The sequence below is a fragment of the Perissodus microlepis genome, chromosome 15, assembly GCF_051167445.1.
Source record: "Perissodus microlepis isolate ML-2025 ecotype Zambia chromosome 15, ASM5116744v1, whole genome shotgun sequence".
Classification (NCBI taxonomy): Eukaryota; Metazoa; Chordata; class Actinopteri; order Cichliformes; family Cichlidae; genus Perissodus; species Perissodus microlepis.
The window spans coordinates 37,343,617-37,360,192 of NC_140475.1; the positions used below are offsets into that span (position 1 = coordinate 37,343,617).

The 16,576-nt window shown below is 39.5% G+C and overlaps 1 protein-coding gene across 3 annotated transcripts; it reads left to right on the forward strand.

Annotated features, from left to right (window-relative positions):
• Positions 1–584: 584 nt before the first annotated feature.
• prkacba (protein kinase, cAMP-dependent, catalytic, beta a) lies at positions 585–16,540 on the forward strand. 3 transcript variants are annotated; one of them, XM_084953494.1, is made up of 10 exons: positions 585–951; positions 7,098–7,159; positions 7,468–7,596; positions 8,857–8,955; positions 9,224–9,306; positions 9,545–9,671; positions 10,333–10,428; positions 11,911–12,033; positions 12,775–12,939; positions 13,067–16,540. In XM_084953494.1, exons 1-10 carry the CDS (start codon positions 906–908, stop codon positions 13,190–13,192), a joined length of 1,056 nt encoding a protein of 351 aa, XP_084809620.1. In that variant the 5' UTR covers positions 585–905; the 3' UTR covers positions 13,193–16,540. The 3 variants fall into 3 exon arrangements, with proteins under 3 accessions (XP_084809620.1, XP_084809618.1, XP_084809621.1); XM_084953492.1 differs by lacking the exon at positions 585–951 and adding an exon at positions 966–5,559; XM_084953495.1 differs by lacking the exon at positions 585–951 and adding an exon at positions 5,584–6,465.
• Positions 16,541–16,576: the final 36 nt, after the last annotated feature.

Sequence of the window (16,576 nt, forward strand, 5' to 3'; positions counted from 1 at the left end):
TGTACACCTAACCTCTCACCCTGTGACAGCTAGGATAGGCTCCAGCCCTCCTTCAACCTTAAATTGGATAAGCAAAAGAGAAGGGTTGGATGGATGCATGGATGGGTTCTCTCTGGGTGCTCAAGAATCCTCCCACAGTTTAAACACATGCATGGGTTATGTATGAGTGGTTGCCTGCCTGTCTGTGTTAGCCCCATCTCGCCCTATGACAGCTGGAATGGACATCTTATTTTGTGAGCAGCTGTATTTTTGTGATATCAGCTTAGATTTAAATATGTGTGTTTATCCTTTAAAACTTGCTTTAATAAATTCATTTATTGCAAGTAGAATGACAAACTTCTGTTAAATGCCAAAAAAATGACACAGTGGCCATCAGGTCAAAGGCCATATTAAATATTTTTATGAAAACAAACATTAACTTGAAAGACGTTTCTATTGAAGAGGTGAAACGCGAAAAGAAAATATAGTCAAATATACCAATAAAAACAAGAGCCAAAAACAGCAACACATTAGGTTACAGCAGTTTTACATAATCAGTATAATGTAGACATAAGTGCACTATTTCTGACTGGTACCTGAAGGCAACATTGCACCGAGCAAGCTTTGCCGGGGTATTCCCATATGACCTGAACGCAGCACAAAACGACAGCAGTCAGAGGTGAAAAGTCTGGATCATGTTGTCATTCCAGCGGAGGCATACTTGAATGACAAAAGGACCTTGATCAACAAGGCAGTGAGCAGAGCACATCGAAGTTCTGTGCACAAAGGGAAGACATTGATGTCGTTTTCAACCAGCCAGCTAGCAAAAGCTGATATTTGTTAGCTAGCTAACGGAGTACCCCCCCGTTAGCTAACCGCCACCATCATCGCTCCTAGCCAGCTGTGGATCGCCCTGTCTTCCTACCATGGGAAACGCAGCAACTGCCAAGAAAGGCAATGAACAAGAAAGCGGTGAGCACCTGGAAAGCATCCAGCTGGCCTCGCAGCCATTTAACATTAGTTATTGTGCAGTGTGAGCTTGCTTATAAAAGTGAGTGGAGAGCAGCCTTTAGCAGTTGTCCAGTGTTAGCGGGAGACTACAGTAATATGGTTTGCAGAGAAGAACCATCTTTGGTAGGGCAGTTTATGAGGTGTGTTTGCGGTCTCGTAATGATTCGTGTTTGTTTACCTCAGCGGAAAACGGTGCTACAGTTTTTACAGTCAACTAATTATTGAGAAGGATAATCAAAGATGTGGTAGTGTGATCCTCAGCATCATATTCTTTGGTTATCCAAATCAGTCTGTGTTAAAGACAGCATCTCAGAATAAACTGTATTAAGGCTATGCACTATAACACTATAACGATTAAACGACAAAGCATCGTTTGCAGTTTCCAAAGGGCGAATATCGCGTGTGTAGACCCAGATAACATCAGCAAACATTTGTTTCCACTGAAGCCGCAGAACAAGGCCTGGTCAGTGCTAACAACAGGTATCTGATAACCACTAACTCACAAGCTGACCAGAATGCTGCTTGATGTAGTTAAACCAGATTAATGGTCGTGTAATAAAACATGTAATTGCTTTGTTTTCACACAGTGGCTGCATAAAAAGAAATGACACTGTCTTTCCCACCTGGTTAACACTGATGTGCCAAGTCAGCTGTCAACAAGTCTGCTGTAAATTAAAGCATTAATGCCTCTGATCACTGCTTTCTTATAGTGATATAAAAGTGTTGTCCTGATACTGTAACATCCAAAAACAGCAAAATCTTAGTCAAACTGCGACTACTGGAGAGGAATTTTGCATCCTAAAGCACTCTATTAATCACTTGAAGACGTAGCCAGAAGGCACTCTGTTGTGTTTGTGAGTAGTGACCAGCCTAATCCATTAAACTGTGCCATTCCAAGTGTTCTGTCTGAGAGCACTGTTCTTGACCTGCTTTCTGTTTGGCACTTGTTCACACAGTCTTAGCGACTCATGAGACCTGTAGTTTCTGCAGGGAGGGGCTTGGAGTTGAGTAGAATAACAGTGTGATGAATAAAGAAACTTAACACACTGTTATTCTGTGTTATCTAGATTTCTGTTCAAATATTACACATTAAATTAAACTTATCAATACTGGATTTATAGGTACAGAAAAAAATGTTTTGCTATCAGGATGCTGGTCAGTATGGTTCCCACATATACATATGCAGATGTGGTCAGGTGTTTACATCCACTCATCATGAAAGTGAATATCATGGCAATTTTGGGCTTTTGATGATTTCTTTGAAGTGTTCTTTTTCCAAGGTGGAATGATTGTATGGCATACGTCTTTAATGACTTTAAAAGCAAGAATTGGATCAAAAGTTTGAATATTTTCTTTAATCCACACAGGGTCAAAAGTATGCATACCAAATATATATATGACTTTTAAAAAGTGTAAATGGTAACTGTTTTTTATATAGCGCTTTCCTACTCTATCTGAGCACTCAAAGCACTTTACGCAACTTGCCTCATTCATCCATTCACACAAGCGTTTTGTGCTATGCTTTTTCTAAATAAATGCTTTCTATCTAACATTCACACACATTCATACTCCAATGGATGCATCAGAAAGCAACTCGGGGTTAGTATTTGGCCCAAGGATATTTGGCATGCAGGCTGTGGCAGCCAGGGATCGCACCAACAACCTTTCAGTTAGCAGATCACTACCTCTCTTTGCCAGCATTTAAAAGAATTTGTTTGTCAGTACTTATTGGGATTGACCAATACTCAGAGTAACGGGAAAGTCCAAGTGCAAATCTAACATTGAAAGTTGTAGATGTACAAAAGCTGAGGTATCTAAACCACATACAGATTTTAAGATAATCAGTTCAAACAACTGTATGAAATTACAAGTTAATTGGATGTGTCACCACTCTGCCAAAGTCAGGAAGAATACCCAAATTCTCACCCACAGATGAGAGTATGTTCAGGAACAACCCAGGAACCACCAAGGCTCAACCCTGTCATGAACTGGAAACTGCTGGAACACTTGTGTCACTGTCTGCAATGAAGCAAGTCTTATAGTGCCATGAACAGAGGCTGAACTGCTACTAGTGGTACTGGTACATTTCACAAAGAAGGAGGACTACCTCCAGATTTGTCAACTTCACCTCAAACTAGGGCTGTTCGATATAACGATATATATCAGATGACGATATAAAAACATCTATCGTTTCATTTTACGCTATCGTTTGTTTCGTGGTGTCGCAAAATAAACTGTTTACGGCAATATTTTTTCATTGTTCTGATGGTCGCTGTAGTGGCTATATTCATTTCTTAAAGTTCTCTCTTTCTCTTATATTTAATATAACCACACTACAGACGGACAAGTGCTTGTTTTTATGCGTTGTCGTTAGCAACAACGACAGTAACACCATCGCGTGTCCGCTTGTTTATGTACCACATAAACCTTTCACAATAAAGCTCAAGATCCTGTTGAGACTTTTCAAAATAAACTGAATCACGTGAAAGAGCAGATTATTTACGGATGAGAAGCAAAAAAGAGCCGCCAGGTGCTAAAAAATAAACCTTAGACTCAAACGTTAGAACAGGCTTTTCCCCGCAGCACGCCGTGTAATAAATACTCACAAAGAAAACGGCGCCGTTACAACTTATGTCTAAAAATGTATCGTTTCATGCATCGGTTAAAACACTCGACTCCAGGTACATGACGCGCAGCTGGAAACACTTCACGCAAGTCGAGCTGCCCGAGATTCACAGAATTTACAGAAAATGTTAAATTTTTGTGATTTATATCGTTATCGGACGATAGAATTCTTATATCGGGATATGAGATTTTGGTCATATCGCACAGCCCTACCTCAAACTGCTAAATGTTTGAATCCTTGACACAGTTGCATATTCCAACAGTTCCAACAGGTCAATGATCCAAAACACATCAGAACTGGTTTTGGAATGAATAGAGAGGGCTAACATTTAACTTCTGGAATAGCCTTTCCAAAAGACCTGACCTCAACCCTACTGGGTCTGTGCCAAAACACCAACCAATTTTAACAAACTCTATTAACCCTCTCAAGGCAGGCGTTGCAGATTTGCAACAGTTAAAAACTAACAACCTGATTACCCCACATACATATTTTATGAATTTTTTTTACTCAGAAGTACCACTGCAGGTATTCTTTTGTGCATTAGCAACAAAAACTTAATTTGAGCCTGAGAGGGTTAACTTTCCCAAGAAGAGTGGTCAAATACAAGAATTTCACCACAGTCTTGCTGATTGCTACCAAAGCCAGTTGGCCATAGTGCAACGTGGAACATTTAACCAAATAATTGTGACTTGTGATCAGAGAAAATCCAAAATGGATTTTAAAGGCACTGAAGATGACAATAATTTCTCCCTAGAAAAAGGACAGCTCAAAGAAATCATTAAACGTCTAAAATTGCCATGGCATTTATGCCCATGATGAGTGTATGTAAAAGTCTGACCACTACTGTATACTTTGCAAGTGATTATAAAAAAGACAAAAGGATAAGATCATTGTTTTATTACTTCCCAACAGCAGTATATTTGAGAAAATACTTTGCAACTCACCATAAAGATAGCACTTGATTGCACACTAACATCTGCTCTGCTGTGATAGTACTCTGCTGCATGTGCTGCAGATAGTGCTGAAAGTATTGTAAACAACAGAGTCAGAGCTGTTCTGCAGGACAAGCTACGAGATCACTACATTCTACACTGTTTTCTTAAGTTCCCTATTACCAAATATCAAACAACATCAAGATTTTTCCCCGACTAAGAATGGACTTTTGGTCGCCAACTATGCCAACACCAGTATATATGTGCCATTTTCTTTATCTGCTTAAACGACAGGATCCCACTTTTATTGCTGTTACCCAAATTGGTGTTAAGCCCCCCCAACCTCACCTTTTTACTGCCCCAGTATTTGCAGAAGTGTGCTTTAAAGGGTCAGCTCAAAAGAGTGACTTGGAGCAAATAGGAAAGCTCTTTAAAAAACTGCATTGTAAAGCATAACCACCAGAGAGCACAATAAGCCAGAGATAACTTGTCTTTCGTGTTTTTAGTGGGTGTAACAGGCTTACCGATGTCTTATCAGTCGTCTGAATTAACCCGCTGCACTGTGGTTTTGACAGGACTTTGCAACTCTTGTGCATGCTATTTTAATTTTGTATATCTTTATCAAACCAGTGTTATCTCTTGTGAGTGAGATAAAAGAAAATGCCTTTAAATGATTCTGCACAGAATTACTGGACATGCAGTTGGCCATTGAAACTGAAGCAGAGCACTTGAACAGGAAGCTTAACTTTATGTGGTTAGCCAAGCATCGCAGAGCCTTTGAGCACATACAGGAAGTACCATCGATGCTCTGTCTCAAAACGTACTCACTTTGCCTGTGAGCCATCGTTCTCACACACCAAAATATTTGCCTCAAAATGTCCCAGGGAAAGGATCAATCCTTCGCCAGCCGTTTTTTTAACAAATACAAAAGTAAAGGTAGCCAAGAGAACAGAGTACAGGAGAGCGACGTGCCTCATATCTCTGAGTTCACCATCATGTGGGATAAGTGCAGTAAGTGCAGTTCATTGCTTTACTCTTAGATTTGCCCGCCACTTCTTGGGTTTCAGGTTTGCATTTTCTACCTTTATCGTTACGTAGAAACACTTATTAAATCAACTGATTCTGTATAAATTGCATTATTTCAAATTGTTTTTTGGCACGCCTCTATTTTTGTCATTTGCAAGAAGCTGCCTAGTTTCATTACTGCTTTTAACTATTTAGAGGTACCTTAACCATCAATTTAACAACCTGTATTTGTCCATTTTTTTAGATCTACCAGAGAAGGCATAACGCTTTGTAGTGCAGCCCATTTGTGGTGCTTCAGCTGCTTACATTGTCTTAATATCTGTGTCTTGTCATTGTGTAACGTTTTGCAAGAAAGAAATGCATTTTATGTAAACCTTTAAAATGTCTCTTCAATCAGTGTTGTCCTTTGTTCTTCACAGACCAAAGAAAGCCTCTAAAAGTGGCACAAAAGATAGAAAGAGTTCGATTTAATTGCTGAATACAGTCTAGTGTTAAAAAAAGACTGTGGGCTAAAATAACTGCTTGTTGCTCAATTGTTTAAAAAAAAGAAGAAAAAAAAGAAACTATTTTCTTGATGTTGCACAATAAGACGTAAACTTCCTTAAATATTTTAGCTGACGTTTTCAGAGACGATAAAGGAAGCCACCAAACCAAAATAATCACATTACTTCAGTGTAGAATAGTTTTATAAGTTTTAAGTTTAGTCTGGCGGTAGGGTTTGCCTTACGTTGTCTTCTCTGTTATCATTTTGTTGTGTGAATCTAAAATGTGTTTTACATTATTTTCTTTCAAGACTTCATAAATGCTTCTTCCTCTCTTTCTCTTCTCCATCATTTCCATCCATGTGGATGAATGTTCCTGCAAACCCTTGGTGAACTGTAGAGACTTTTGGTATGCTCATTTTTCCATGAGGCGTCCCGAGTCAAAGAGTGAAAGTTTGTTGTCTCACTTTTAGTCAAACGCAGCCTTGACTGTATAGATTTAAATTGGTAGCAACATACCAAAGTGTAGCAGCACTTTAGGCACCATCTAATGGCTCTTTGACTTTGGAAAGCTCATGTCTGCAGTGACTTTCACAGTACGCTGTCTTTCTGTGGCTTGCTCTGTAGTCTCAGATCTGTTCTGCATTGTGTCTGTCTCACTACCTGCCTCACTACCTTTACCCCCCCCCCTCCTCCTGAAAGAGATGCAGAATAGCTTGCCTTTAAATTGGCCAACTTGTAAAGTCCTCAGAGCTCTTTGCATCACTTTATGAATTAACATGTCCTGCTAAGGTGTGTGGTTTGAGGGTTTGGGTTGTTTTTTTTTTAATAGAAATATTTTTTCGTCTTTTGTCAAGTATGACATTTCCTCCCTGGTACTTGACCTTTGCTTGACCTTGCCTTGATTGTGTGAACTGCCCTTGTTTGTTTTTCTTGAACATGTTAAACTATCCCAGTTTGTTTTCCTGAGCATGTGCACTGACCTTGTCCGGTTATCTAAACTCTAATTCTAATTATCAAAACCGATCTTTTCTTTTATAGTGAAAGAGTTCTTAGCTAAAGCCAAAGAAGACTTCTTAAGAAAATGGGAGTGTCCACCACAGGTAGGTTGTTGTTTAAGGGTAACGTATAAACGTTTTCTCTGATTACTACACTTTGTGCACTTTTTTATTCTTATTTGAGTAAAAATGAGAGATTCAGTTGTGCCTCGTCATTTCCTTCTTGTTGACTTGAATGCTGGCTGATTGCATAATTGTGTCAGAGGCATGTGCTACAAAAACATTTCCATTAAGCTTGTGTTTTTGAGCTACAGTGCATGAAGATAAACAGCTAGTGGCTTCCATAAGTACACATAGCTTAACATTTGCTAGTGTTGGTTGTTTTCCTGCCACTGATAACGTGTTTCCTTTAGTGCACAACAAGCCTGGATGACTTTGAAAGGTTCAAGACCCTGGGGACTGGATCATTTGGACGAGTAATGCTCGTGAAACATAAAGCAACAAACCAGTTCTATGCCATGAAGATCCTGGACAAACAAAAGGTAAGTGAAAGGCTTGAATTTGCATCCATAAGAGCTGGTGTTGTAAACTGCAAAGATGTTGTGTTTCTCATAAAAGGAAATGGAGCGTTTCCTCTCAGCACTAACATTATGTTTTTGAAAACCTCAAAGGCGCCTCACGCTGCAGTTTCGATCTTTAAATACTGATGTGAAAGTTTAGAGGCAGATTGGCCTGCCGGTAGTGCCTTGCTCATGTAGCAACCTCGTGTTCCCTTGAATTTCACCATCAGCTCAAGAGGTGAACCTGTCTAGCTTTTGGTTTCGCTCAACAGTTATAACCACAGCTTTCACACTTTTTTTTCCACTGTATGGATGTTATTGTTTGTTTCTGCAGCCATTACTTTCCACTAACGTCCTCCAGAACAGCATGAGACTATACCGTCGAAAACATAAACTGTATATCCTCTAAATGTCCTGCTGAGCGATGTCTCACAGTTTGTTCGGGTTGGTGATGAAGCTTGATGTCTCAGAATTAACAGTAAGCTTATAACCAAAAGCATTTTCTACTTTCAGCTTTTGGCTGCATAGCTCGTGGCGTGCACAGTGTCACTGGGCAGCGGTTTCTGCAAGGTTTTGTGCATCAGCTCGTGTTAAATAGATTTTTTATCTTTCGACTGCGTGACCACGCAGCAATAACAGGACTTAAACACCACAGGAAGTCCTTAGTGATGGATTATCTATCTTAAATTGAATAGTTTGATTTTAATCCCTCACCAAAATTTACTCTAAACTGTGTGGAGAGTCACGGAAACACAGTTAAAAAATATAAAAATGTAATACGTTTGAAACTGCGGTAAAACATGGAAAAAAACAAGAGGGCACTTCAAAGAGTTATTAACATCACCTGGAAAATTATCGGCCACCCCTTTCCCTGCCTGAAGGACCTCTACAGCACCCGCTGTCTCAGACGAGTACACAGCATGGTGCCGGTCTGAGGAACACTCGGGACACTGGGCGTTTTATCTGCTGCCCTCTGAGAGATTTGGTCACAGACAAATAAACCCAGGGACAGTTGACTCTGATCATTGCTAATACCTGACCTGATTAGCTATTTTCTTATGTTTATGTCTCTGCACACACATTTCATTTTTACACTTATTGTATATATTTTATTCTGTACGGATGTTATTTATTGAGATTACCGCTTGCCTTTATTTTAGCATGAGTGTGGGACAGCACTCCAACTTCGTTGATATGATTTTTTTGTTTATGGCTCTGCCTTTTTTCTTTTTTCCCCTTTAGGTGGTGAAATTGAAGCAGATAGAACACACGCTAAACGAAAAAAAAATATTACAGGCCGTCTCCTTCCCCTTCCTCGTCAGACTGGTGTACGCTTTCAAGGTAAGGACAAAACAAAGGTGTAAAGATTGTATTTGTTCCAGACAGTTAAGCCTGTCGGTTAATTGGCCAACATGTCGTCATCACATTTAGATTAAATACCAAGTCCCCTGGTTGCTTTTGTCCTGTGACAGAGTTATTTCACACAAGATGACCGAGTCCAAAGAACAGAAACTTAACTTTAAACTGCACATGTGGTTAGTCTCTTGTCCTAATGTCCTTCATTTCTCATATTTATATATATATATATGTGTATTCTTTAAATTAACAGGACAACTCAAACCTCTACATGGTAATGGAATATGTTCCTGGTGGAGAGATGTTCTCACACCTCAGACGCACTGGGAGATTCAGGTATTATGCACATAATTATTGTTATCGTTTGGTTGTTTTTTGTTTGCGATTGCTGTTGCAGCCACAAATAGCTGAACAAAAGCAATTTCAGGTGTTCTGTTTTGGTCTGTCGGTGCTATAAATGAATTAGAAACCTACACCTATATAGTGTTTGACTGAGTTTTCTTTCATTCAGAAGAGACTTTAGTTCCTTCATATTTTCCGTCAGTATCTGACTGTCTGTGTTTCCTTCTCTCAGTGAACACCATGCCCGATTTTATGCAGCTCAGATAGTGCTCACCTTTGAGTACCTTCACTCCTTAGACCTCATCTACAGAGACCTGAAGCCTGAAAACCTGCTCATAGACCAACATGGGTATATCCAGGTATATAGTCAATGTAAAGAAATAAAAGTAGTGGAAAGGCATCAACAAATCAGAAACAGTGTGTTAATAGGACAGCCTGGGGGCTGAAGCCTTCAGATGTTAGTTTATAGCTGGACAAAACTGAAGCAAGATACATCTTAAAGACTTTAGTTGACATTGTTCTGTGTTTGCAGTCAGTCTAAAATCAGACCTGAGAGGTTGTGACATGTACGTGCTCGATGTTGTCTCTAAAATAACGTTCTATACTGCGCTATACCTGTAAGTCGTATTAGCCTAAATTATTGTAAATAAACATATAAAGAAGACAGGATTTTTAATCATCTCTACCGGCAGAGATTAGAGCCACTGAAACTGTCACTAGATTAAAAGCCATGATAAAAAGTCTATTACACCAAAACAGATCTGCCAGTCTGAAATGTTAATTCGAGTGGTAAACTCTGCGTTGTAACCTGGTTAAACAGTTTTCAGAAAACCACAGTTCTCACAGGTCCTGTGTGTAGTTCAGTGGGTTTTGATTTTCTGCCTGTGAGAGTAACATTTGTGTCTGTCAAACATGTGATAGTTCAGTCAAGAGCATATGAACCTGCACTGTTATAGTCCTGCATGGTTACCTTTATGTATTTATTCTTCTTATAACAATTGTGATGTTTTTTAATCTCAGGTCACAGACTTTGGCTTTGCCAAAAGAGTAAAGGGCAGGACCTGGACGTTGTGTGGAACTCCTGAGTATCTGGCTCCAGAGATCATCCTCAGCAAGGTGAGGCTTCATACACAGTTAGCCCATCTTACCATGGTTGAATGTCCGGCTGGAGGCTGCTGGGTGATGATTCAGTTTGTGTGCTGACCTTTGTGCACAAATCCACATTTATATTGAATCAATTGTCATTTAAAAATTCAAACAAACAGCTAATTGATCTCACTCCAGTTAAGCACATTTTTCACTGGCAGCCTTTGACACCGAGTGTCAGCTGATGTCTTTCCTTACAGATCTGAGTCAGTGCTGAGGTTAAATTATTCTCTGTCCCATATAACTACGGGATATTAATACATCAGGATATAATCCTTGTATTAGTCATACGGTGTAGATCTAGAGGCCCTCAAAATAAGCCGTGGACAGAGCTTTATCAGTACTGTCTTTGTTTTGTTTAAAGCTCGTTCTGCTGTAGCACAGAGGCTTTACAACAACGAGCCACTGTCCTGGTCTTTATCTGTCTCGATCGTGGCTCAAGAGTTGAGAGTTCGCCTTGTAATCGGAAGGTTGCTGGTTCGAGCCCCGGCTTGGACAGTCTCAGTCGTTGTGTCTTTGGGCAAGACACTTCAGCCGTTGCCTGCTGGTGGTGGTCAGAGGGCCCGGTGGCGCCAGTGTCCGGCAGCCTCGCCTCTGTCAGTGCGCCCCAGGGTGGCTGTGGCTACAATGTAGCTGCCATCACCAGTGTGTGAATGTGTGGATGACTGGTTGTGTAAAGCGCTTTGGGGTCCTTAGGGACTAGTAAAGCGCTATACAAATACAGGCCATTTACATTCTTCAATATCGCTTCATATGTTTAGAAACGGGGACACTGAACCTTCTCTCCTCGGGGACTGTTTTTGCAAAAAGAGCTTAAGATGGTTAAACATAAATATTAATACATCAGATAAAATAAATAAATAGTAAATTACACATTACTGATCTTTCTTTGAAGTCATTTATTTAAAAAAACAGTGATGGAATTAATTAACATTGGCATTACATGTTATAATTAATAAAATGAGAGCCTGAGAGTCCATTTTACCAAAAATGTTCTTGAATTAAATATTAAGTATCTGGTCCGGGTCTATAGAGGCCATTCAGGCCTTAGCAGACCCCCTATGACGTCTTCCAGGTAGTTTTGCTACTGGCTCAAAGAAAGTCAGCTCGTTCCCATTAATGTTCAGCGGACATGTGAACTCTGGCTTTAAAACGAAAAGTCTGACACGGAGAGTAGATTATATCATCAGAGGCATCAGTAGAAACATCAGACTAGATAGAAATGACTTTACTATTACTCTGTACTTGGACAAGCGAGTACAGAGGGTGGTCAGTTAAGAGATGCCCCTCATCCTGGAGGTCAAAATTGAAACCGTGCCCTGTGTTGGGCTTCTTTAGCTCTCTGAGTCAGACTGTCTTCAAAATTTGAGATAATTTGTTACTTTTGCCTTTCTAATTAAAAATAGACCAAGAAAAGTCTTTAAAATTTGATGGAACATTTTTTTCTTTCAGGGCTACAACAAAGCTGTGGACTGGTGGGCTCTTGGAGTTCTTATCTATGAGATGGCTGCTGGTTACCCTCCTTTTTTCGCTGATCAGCCTATCCAGATTTATGAAAAAATTGTTTCTGGCAAGGTATGCAAAGATAAGCAGGAGCAATGTTTGAGCTTTAATTTTTTACAATGTTAAAATGCTCTGATATTAGTTGGTGAAGCTAGATGAGTTTAAATATCTGGGGTCAACCATCCAAAATGCACAAGAGAGGTGAAGAAGAGAGTGCAGGTGGGGTGAACTGGGTGGAGACGAGTGTCAGGGATGATTTGTGACAGAAGGATAGCAACAAGAGTGAAAGGGAAGGTTTACAAGATGGTAGTGGTGTTGTGATGTGCAGCTTGGAGGCAGTGGCACAAGAGCTGGAACTCTGGGTGGCAGAGTTTAAGATGCTCAGATTTTCAGTGGGAGTGACCAAGATGGACAAGATAGAAATGAGCAGAGGGACAGCACAGGATGAGCGGTTTGGAGACAACGTTAGAGAGGCAAAAAGGAGATGGTTGAACATGGAGCTGCTGGGCCAGAGTAAGACCTCAGAGAAGATTCATGGATGTAGTGAAGGAGGACATGCAGAGGATTGGTTTGGCAGACGAAGATGCCGAGGATAGGGTGGAGGCAAATGATCTGCTGTGGCAACCAGCCAGAAGAAGGAGGACACTGCTGACTACCATCGGGACCAGCTTGCTTTTGGCTTTCCAGTTGTTCTTTAGTGCTTTTAGCTGTTTTATTTCAGCGTAATAAGCGAAACAGTGAAAGTATTTTTCTGCAATTTGTGTTTCATAACCCACATCTTTGATTTATTTATGTATTTTTGCAATTCTGCAGGTTCGATTTCCCTCTCACTTTAGCTCCGACCTCAAGGATCTGCTGAGGAACCTGCTTCAGGTTGACCTGACAAAGAGATTTGGGAACCTGAAGAATGGTGTCAATGACATAAAGAATCACAAGTGGTTCTCCACAACAGACTGGATTGCCATCTATGAGCGAAAGGTTGGTGTTGTTTTTTTTCCCAGGGAAATTAATCAATGTGTTGCTCGCGCTTCCTTTTTTGGATCAAGAGACGTGATGTGGTTCATATTAAAATGGAAAATTCATATATATCCTCCTAAATTCTCAGGTTGAAGCTCCCTTCTTGCCAAAGTGCAGAGGACCAGGAGACACAAGCAACTTTGATGACTATGAAGAGGAGGAGATCCGTGTATCGCAAACAGAAAAGTGTGCAAAGGAGTTTGCTGACTTCTAGTGAACGAGCAAGAGTCCCAATCAGGGCTCTTGTGTTTTGGGATATTTGCACTCCGATGAGGGTTAAGATGGAACTGAGGCCATCACGTGCTCAAACAAATGCCTAGTTCCTTCAGTCCACACAGCCGAATGAGCTCCTTTTTTTGCCATGATCCTGCGTGCTGTTAGCACTAACCTATACACAGGCACATTATGCAGACACCCCTCGTGCTGCAACACAGAGTACCAGACCACGTTCCTGTTGTGTTTCTTTTTTTTACCTTGTTTTCTATGTTTGCCACTGTCTGTGTCCTGTCGTCCCTTATTTAAGTTCTTATTTGAGAAGCAACTTGAAGACGAATATCAATCTTACTTTGAAGCAGCTAGCTGGTGTTGCACATGATGTGATTTTTAGGCTTTTGGATAACTAAGGGACACTTTTGAGTGTTTTGGGCAGAGCATTTAAATTCCTGATATCTCATTGGCTGTTATACGTTTTCTGTTACATGACTTAGTTTCCTGTAGGATTCAGTTTAGTATTCCTTAATCAGAAACACTGAAAGTAAATCTAAAGCTAAAGCCAGGATTTGAAAATAGACGGCGCCTCTCGCTGCTGCTCTCCGTCTCCGAAGCCCCTCCCATCAGCCGAGCACAGGCTGCAAATGCAAACTTTTGGCTTCACGCAACATCCAAACCCATCTCTACAAGGTGAAAGTTCGATTTCTAACCCACGGCACCATTTTTTGTCTGTATTTCTGTGCTGATGTTCTCCTTCCTTTTTATACCACTTTACCTGGTGTAGTTTGAAAGACCCGTGATAGGCCAGAGTCTCCCGTCACGTGTCGCGTTTCGAGTGGGCTTTAGTGGAGATGCAGCAATAAAGCTCCCTCTAAGATCATTTGAAGCTAAATATGATGAGAGGTTAATATAAATGTTTTCATTTCTTTTTTTTTGTCCAAAAAATGCCGAAAACATGTTGCCTAGCCCAGCTTTAAATATCATTATTTATCACTCTGTTGCCCTCGAGACCTGAAATTGTGTATTTGTGCATATAGATGTATGATTTGATTTCTTTAAAGACCCTGTTTCCTTAGGGCATGACCACAATTCAATGAAGGGAAATAAGCGGTGATGGCTTCTTGAAGTTCTGGCACGCTCAAAGAAGCGGATCAATATTGACAAGTATTATTATGAAGCAGAAACTTGTCAGTGTTGTGCTGATCAATCTGTAGCATCGTTTATCCATATCTGGTCGCAGGACTTTTCCTTTTTACCTCAGTCTTGGTGTGATATTAGCATAATGGAATGAAGTAATATATTTTTTCTGGTACAACTATGTTAGAGAGAAAGGGAACTAAGAAAATTTGAGTATATCACTGTGCACAACACAACATTTACATGGTTTGTTTTATACATTAGTGCGTTTTTCAGTAATTGAAAGGTCAGGTGGTGATATTTTCTTGAGGTTTTATCATGAAGGGGAAGCAGTGTTGGTCTCATTTAGGTTGCTGTTTGTTTGTTTTTTTTGTCTTTTAACTGCTGTGTTGTGAGCAGAACAATCGCAAGATGTTGTGTACCTGCCATATTTGTTTGTCATTTTTTTATGTTTGTATAGATGTGTCACAACAACCTGATAACAGCCTAAAAATGTTCCCACTTTTTTGTTTGTTACCTTTTAAATTGTTTCAAAGCCTCAGGCATTCATAGAGTAAACAAGTAAATTGGATATGGGTTAAGAAAGAAACACAACATTCACAAAGAGTGAAGAGAAAACTGAAATATCACCTTAAAGTATTAATTCAACTCGGCCATGCTTGATGCTTTTTTTCGCTCTTTTTTTTTTTTACATCAGTAACACAGCTGACAAAAATAATAGTTTTCAAAGGAAATAAACTCATAAGACTCAAAAATATCAGTTACTCCTTTTAATTTATTGTTAAATCATATTTTATAAGGTTTTATGAGCAACTTTCATGACCCATTAATTCTCACTCTTTCCCTGCCGCTAAGTAAAAACCAAACAACTCTCCAGTTACAGGTTAACATATCTAAAGGACTTTTCTTTCATCCAGACATCAGAAACGTTCTTTTCTTTGTGAACAGAGGTTTGTCTCTGCTGTCCACACGAATGTCAGAGTTTGATCCTCACAGCTGTGTGAAAATCGAGTTTTACATTTCACATTGTCAGGAATAGCAGTGCACTATTGACAGTGTTTCACTTTATGTCCCTTAAGTCTTGAGAAGCTTCGTCATAATTTGACAAGATGCTCAAGTATTTGTATGCGAGGAAAATGCAATTGAATCAAGTTCAACAATCATAGAAACCAAATGTGAAAAGATTTGCAGACTGAATGCTATTTTGTAGCATTTTATACATAAATATTGGCTACATGTGAACTTTTATTTTAATGTTTGAGCCCAGCATGTGACATTTTTTTATTTACCCTTGTTTTCATTTCCGAGACAGAACTGTTTCGTGTGCTGTTTTATTTATATTTAGAGATAATGAATAAACACTGAAATGTTTAATCGTCTATAGTTCTCATATAAAAGACTCCAAATGTTTTATTTGCAAGTGTTAAAAACAGTGAATACTGAAAAGTTTTATCTGTGTAACTTTTTATTTGCCCTGTTAAGACTTACGTTTATGTACACTGACACCTCAAATGCCTATTTAAAATGATAGCCTTTTGATTTTAACTTTTTTTTTTTTCATTTCCTTTATTTAAAAAAAATCTTTCTTTAGACAATCCTTTAAAAACAGATTTACCAAAAAAGATCCAACAATTTTCTTCTCCTCACTTTGAAGTCTGGACAGGATTTAATGGTAAAATCCAGAACAAATATTCAAACAGGACTTTGAAAAGCACAGTCCCAAACAGCCTCTCTGTGTGTGTGTGTGTGTGTGTGTGTGTGTGTGTGTGTGTGTGTGTGTGTGTGTGTGTGTGTGTGTGTGTGTGTGTGTGTAAATCTTCCCAGAAACTGTGTAGGAAATCCATATCTCTCCACATCTGTATCTCCGTATCCTTTATTTCCCAATCTGTGTAATCTTTGTCAGATTTCATGTAAATGATGGCACTTTTTCCCTGAACCACCTTACACTCCTGACTGCAGGAAATCCGTTTATGAGTTCTCTGTAGCTAGTCACATGTGCCAGTATGGGATCAATAATCTGAAATGTGTCTCTATTTAGTTTGTGGAATTTTTGCACATCATTTAGACGGCTGACACGTTTTTTGTTTTTGTTTTTTGTTTTCCCACTCATATATATTTGTGTTTGCAAGGGGAGTATACTTTGCTGTAGCAGATTTTATGTAACAAAGAATATGTCACAATAATAAATTCTTTTTATTAAAAAGTTTGGTTGTGAGTTTGCTCCTGGTTGATCATCAGCAAGTGTCTAATC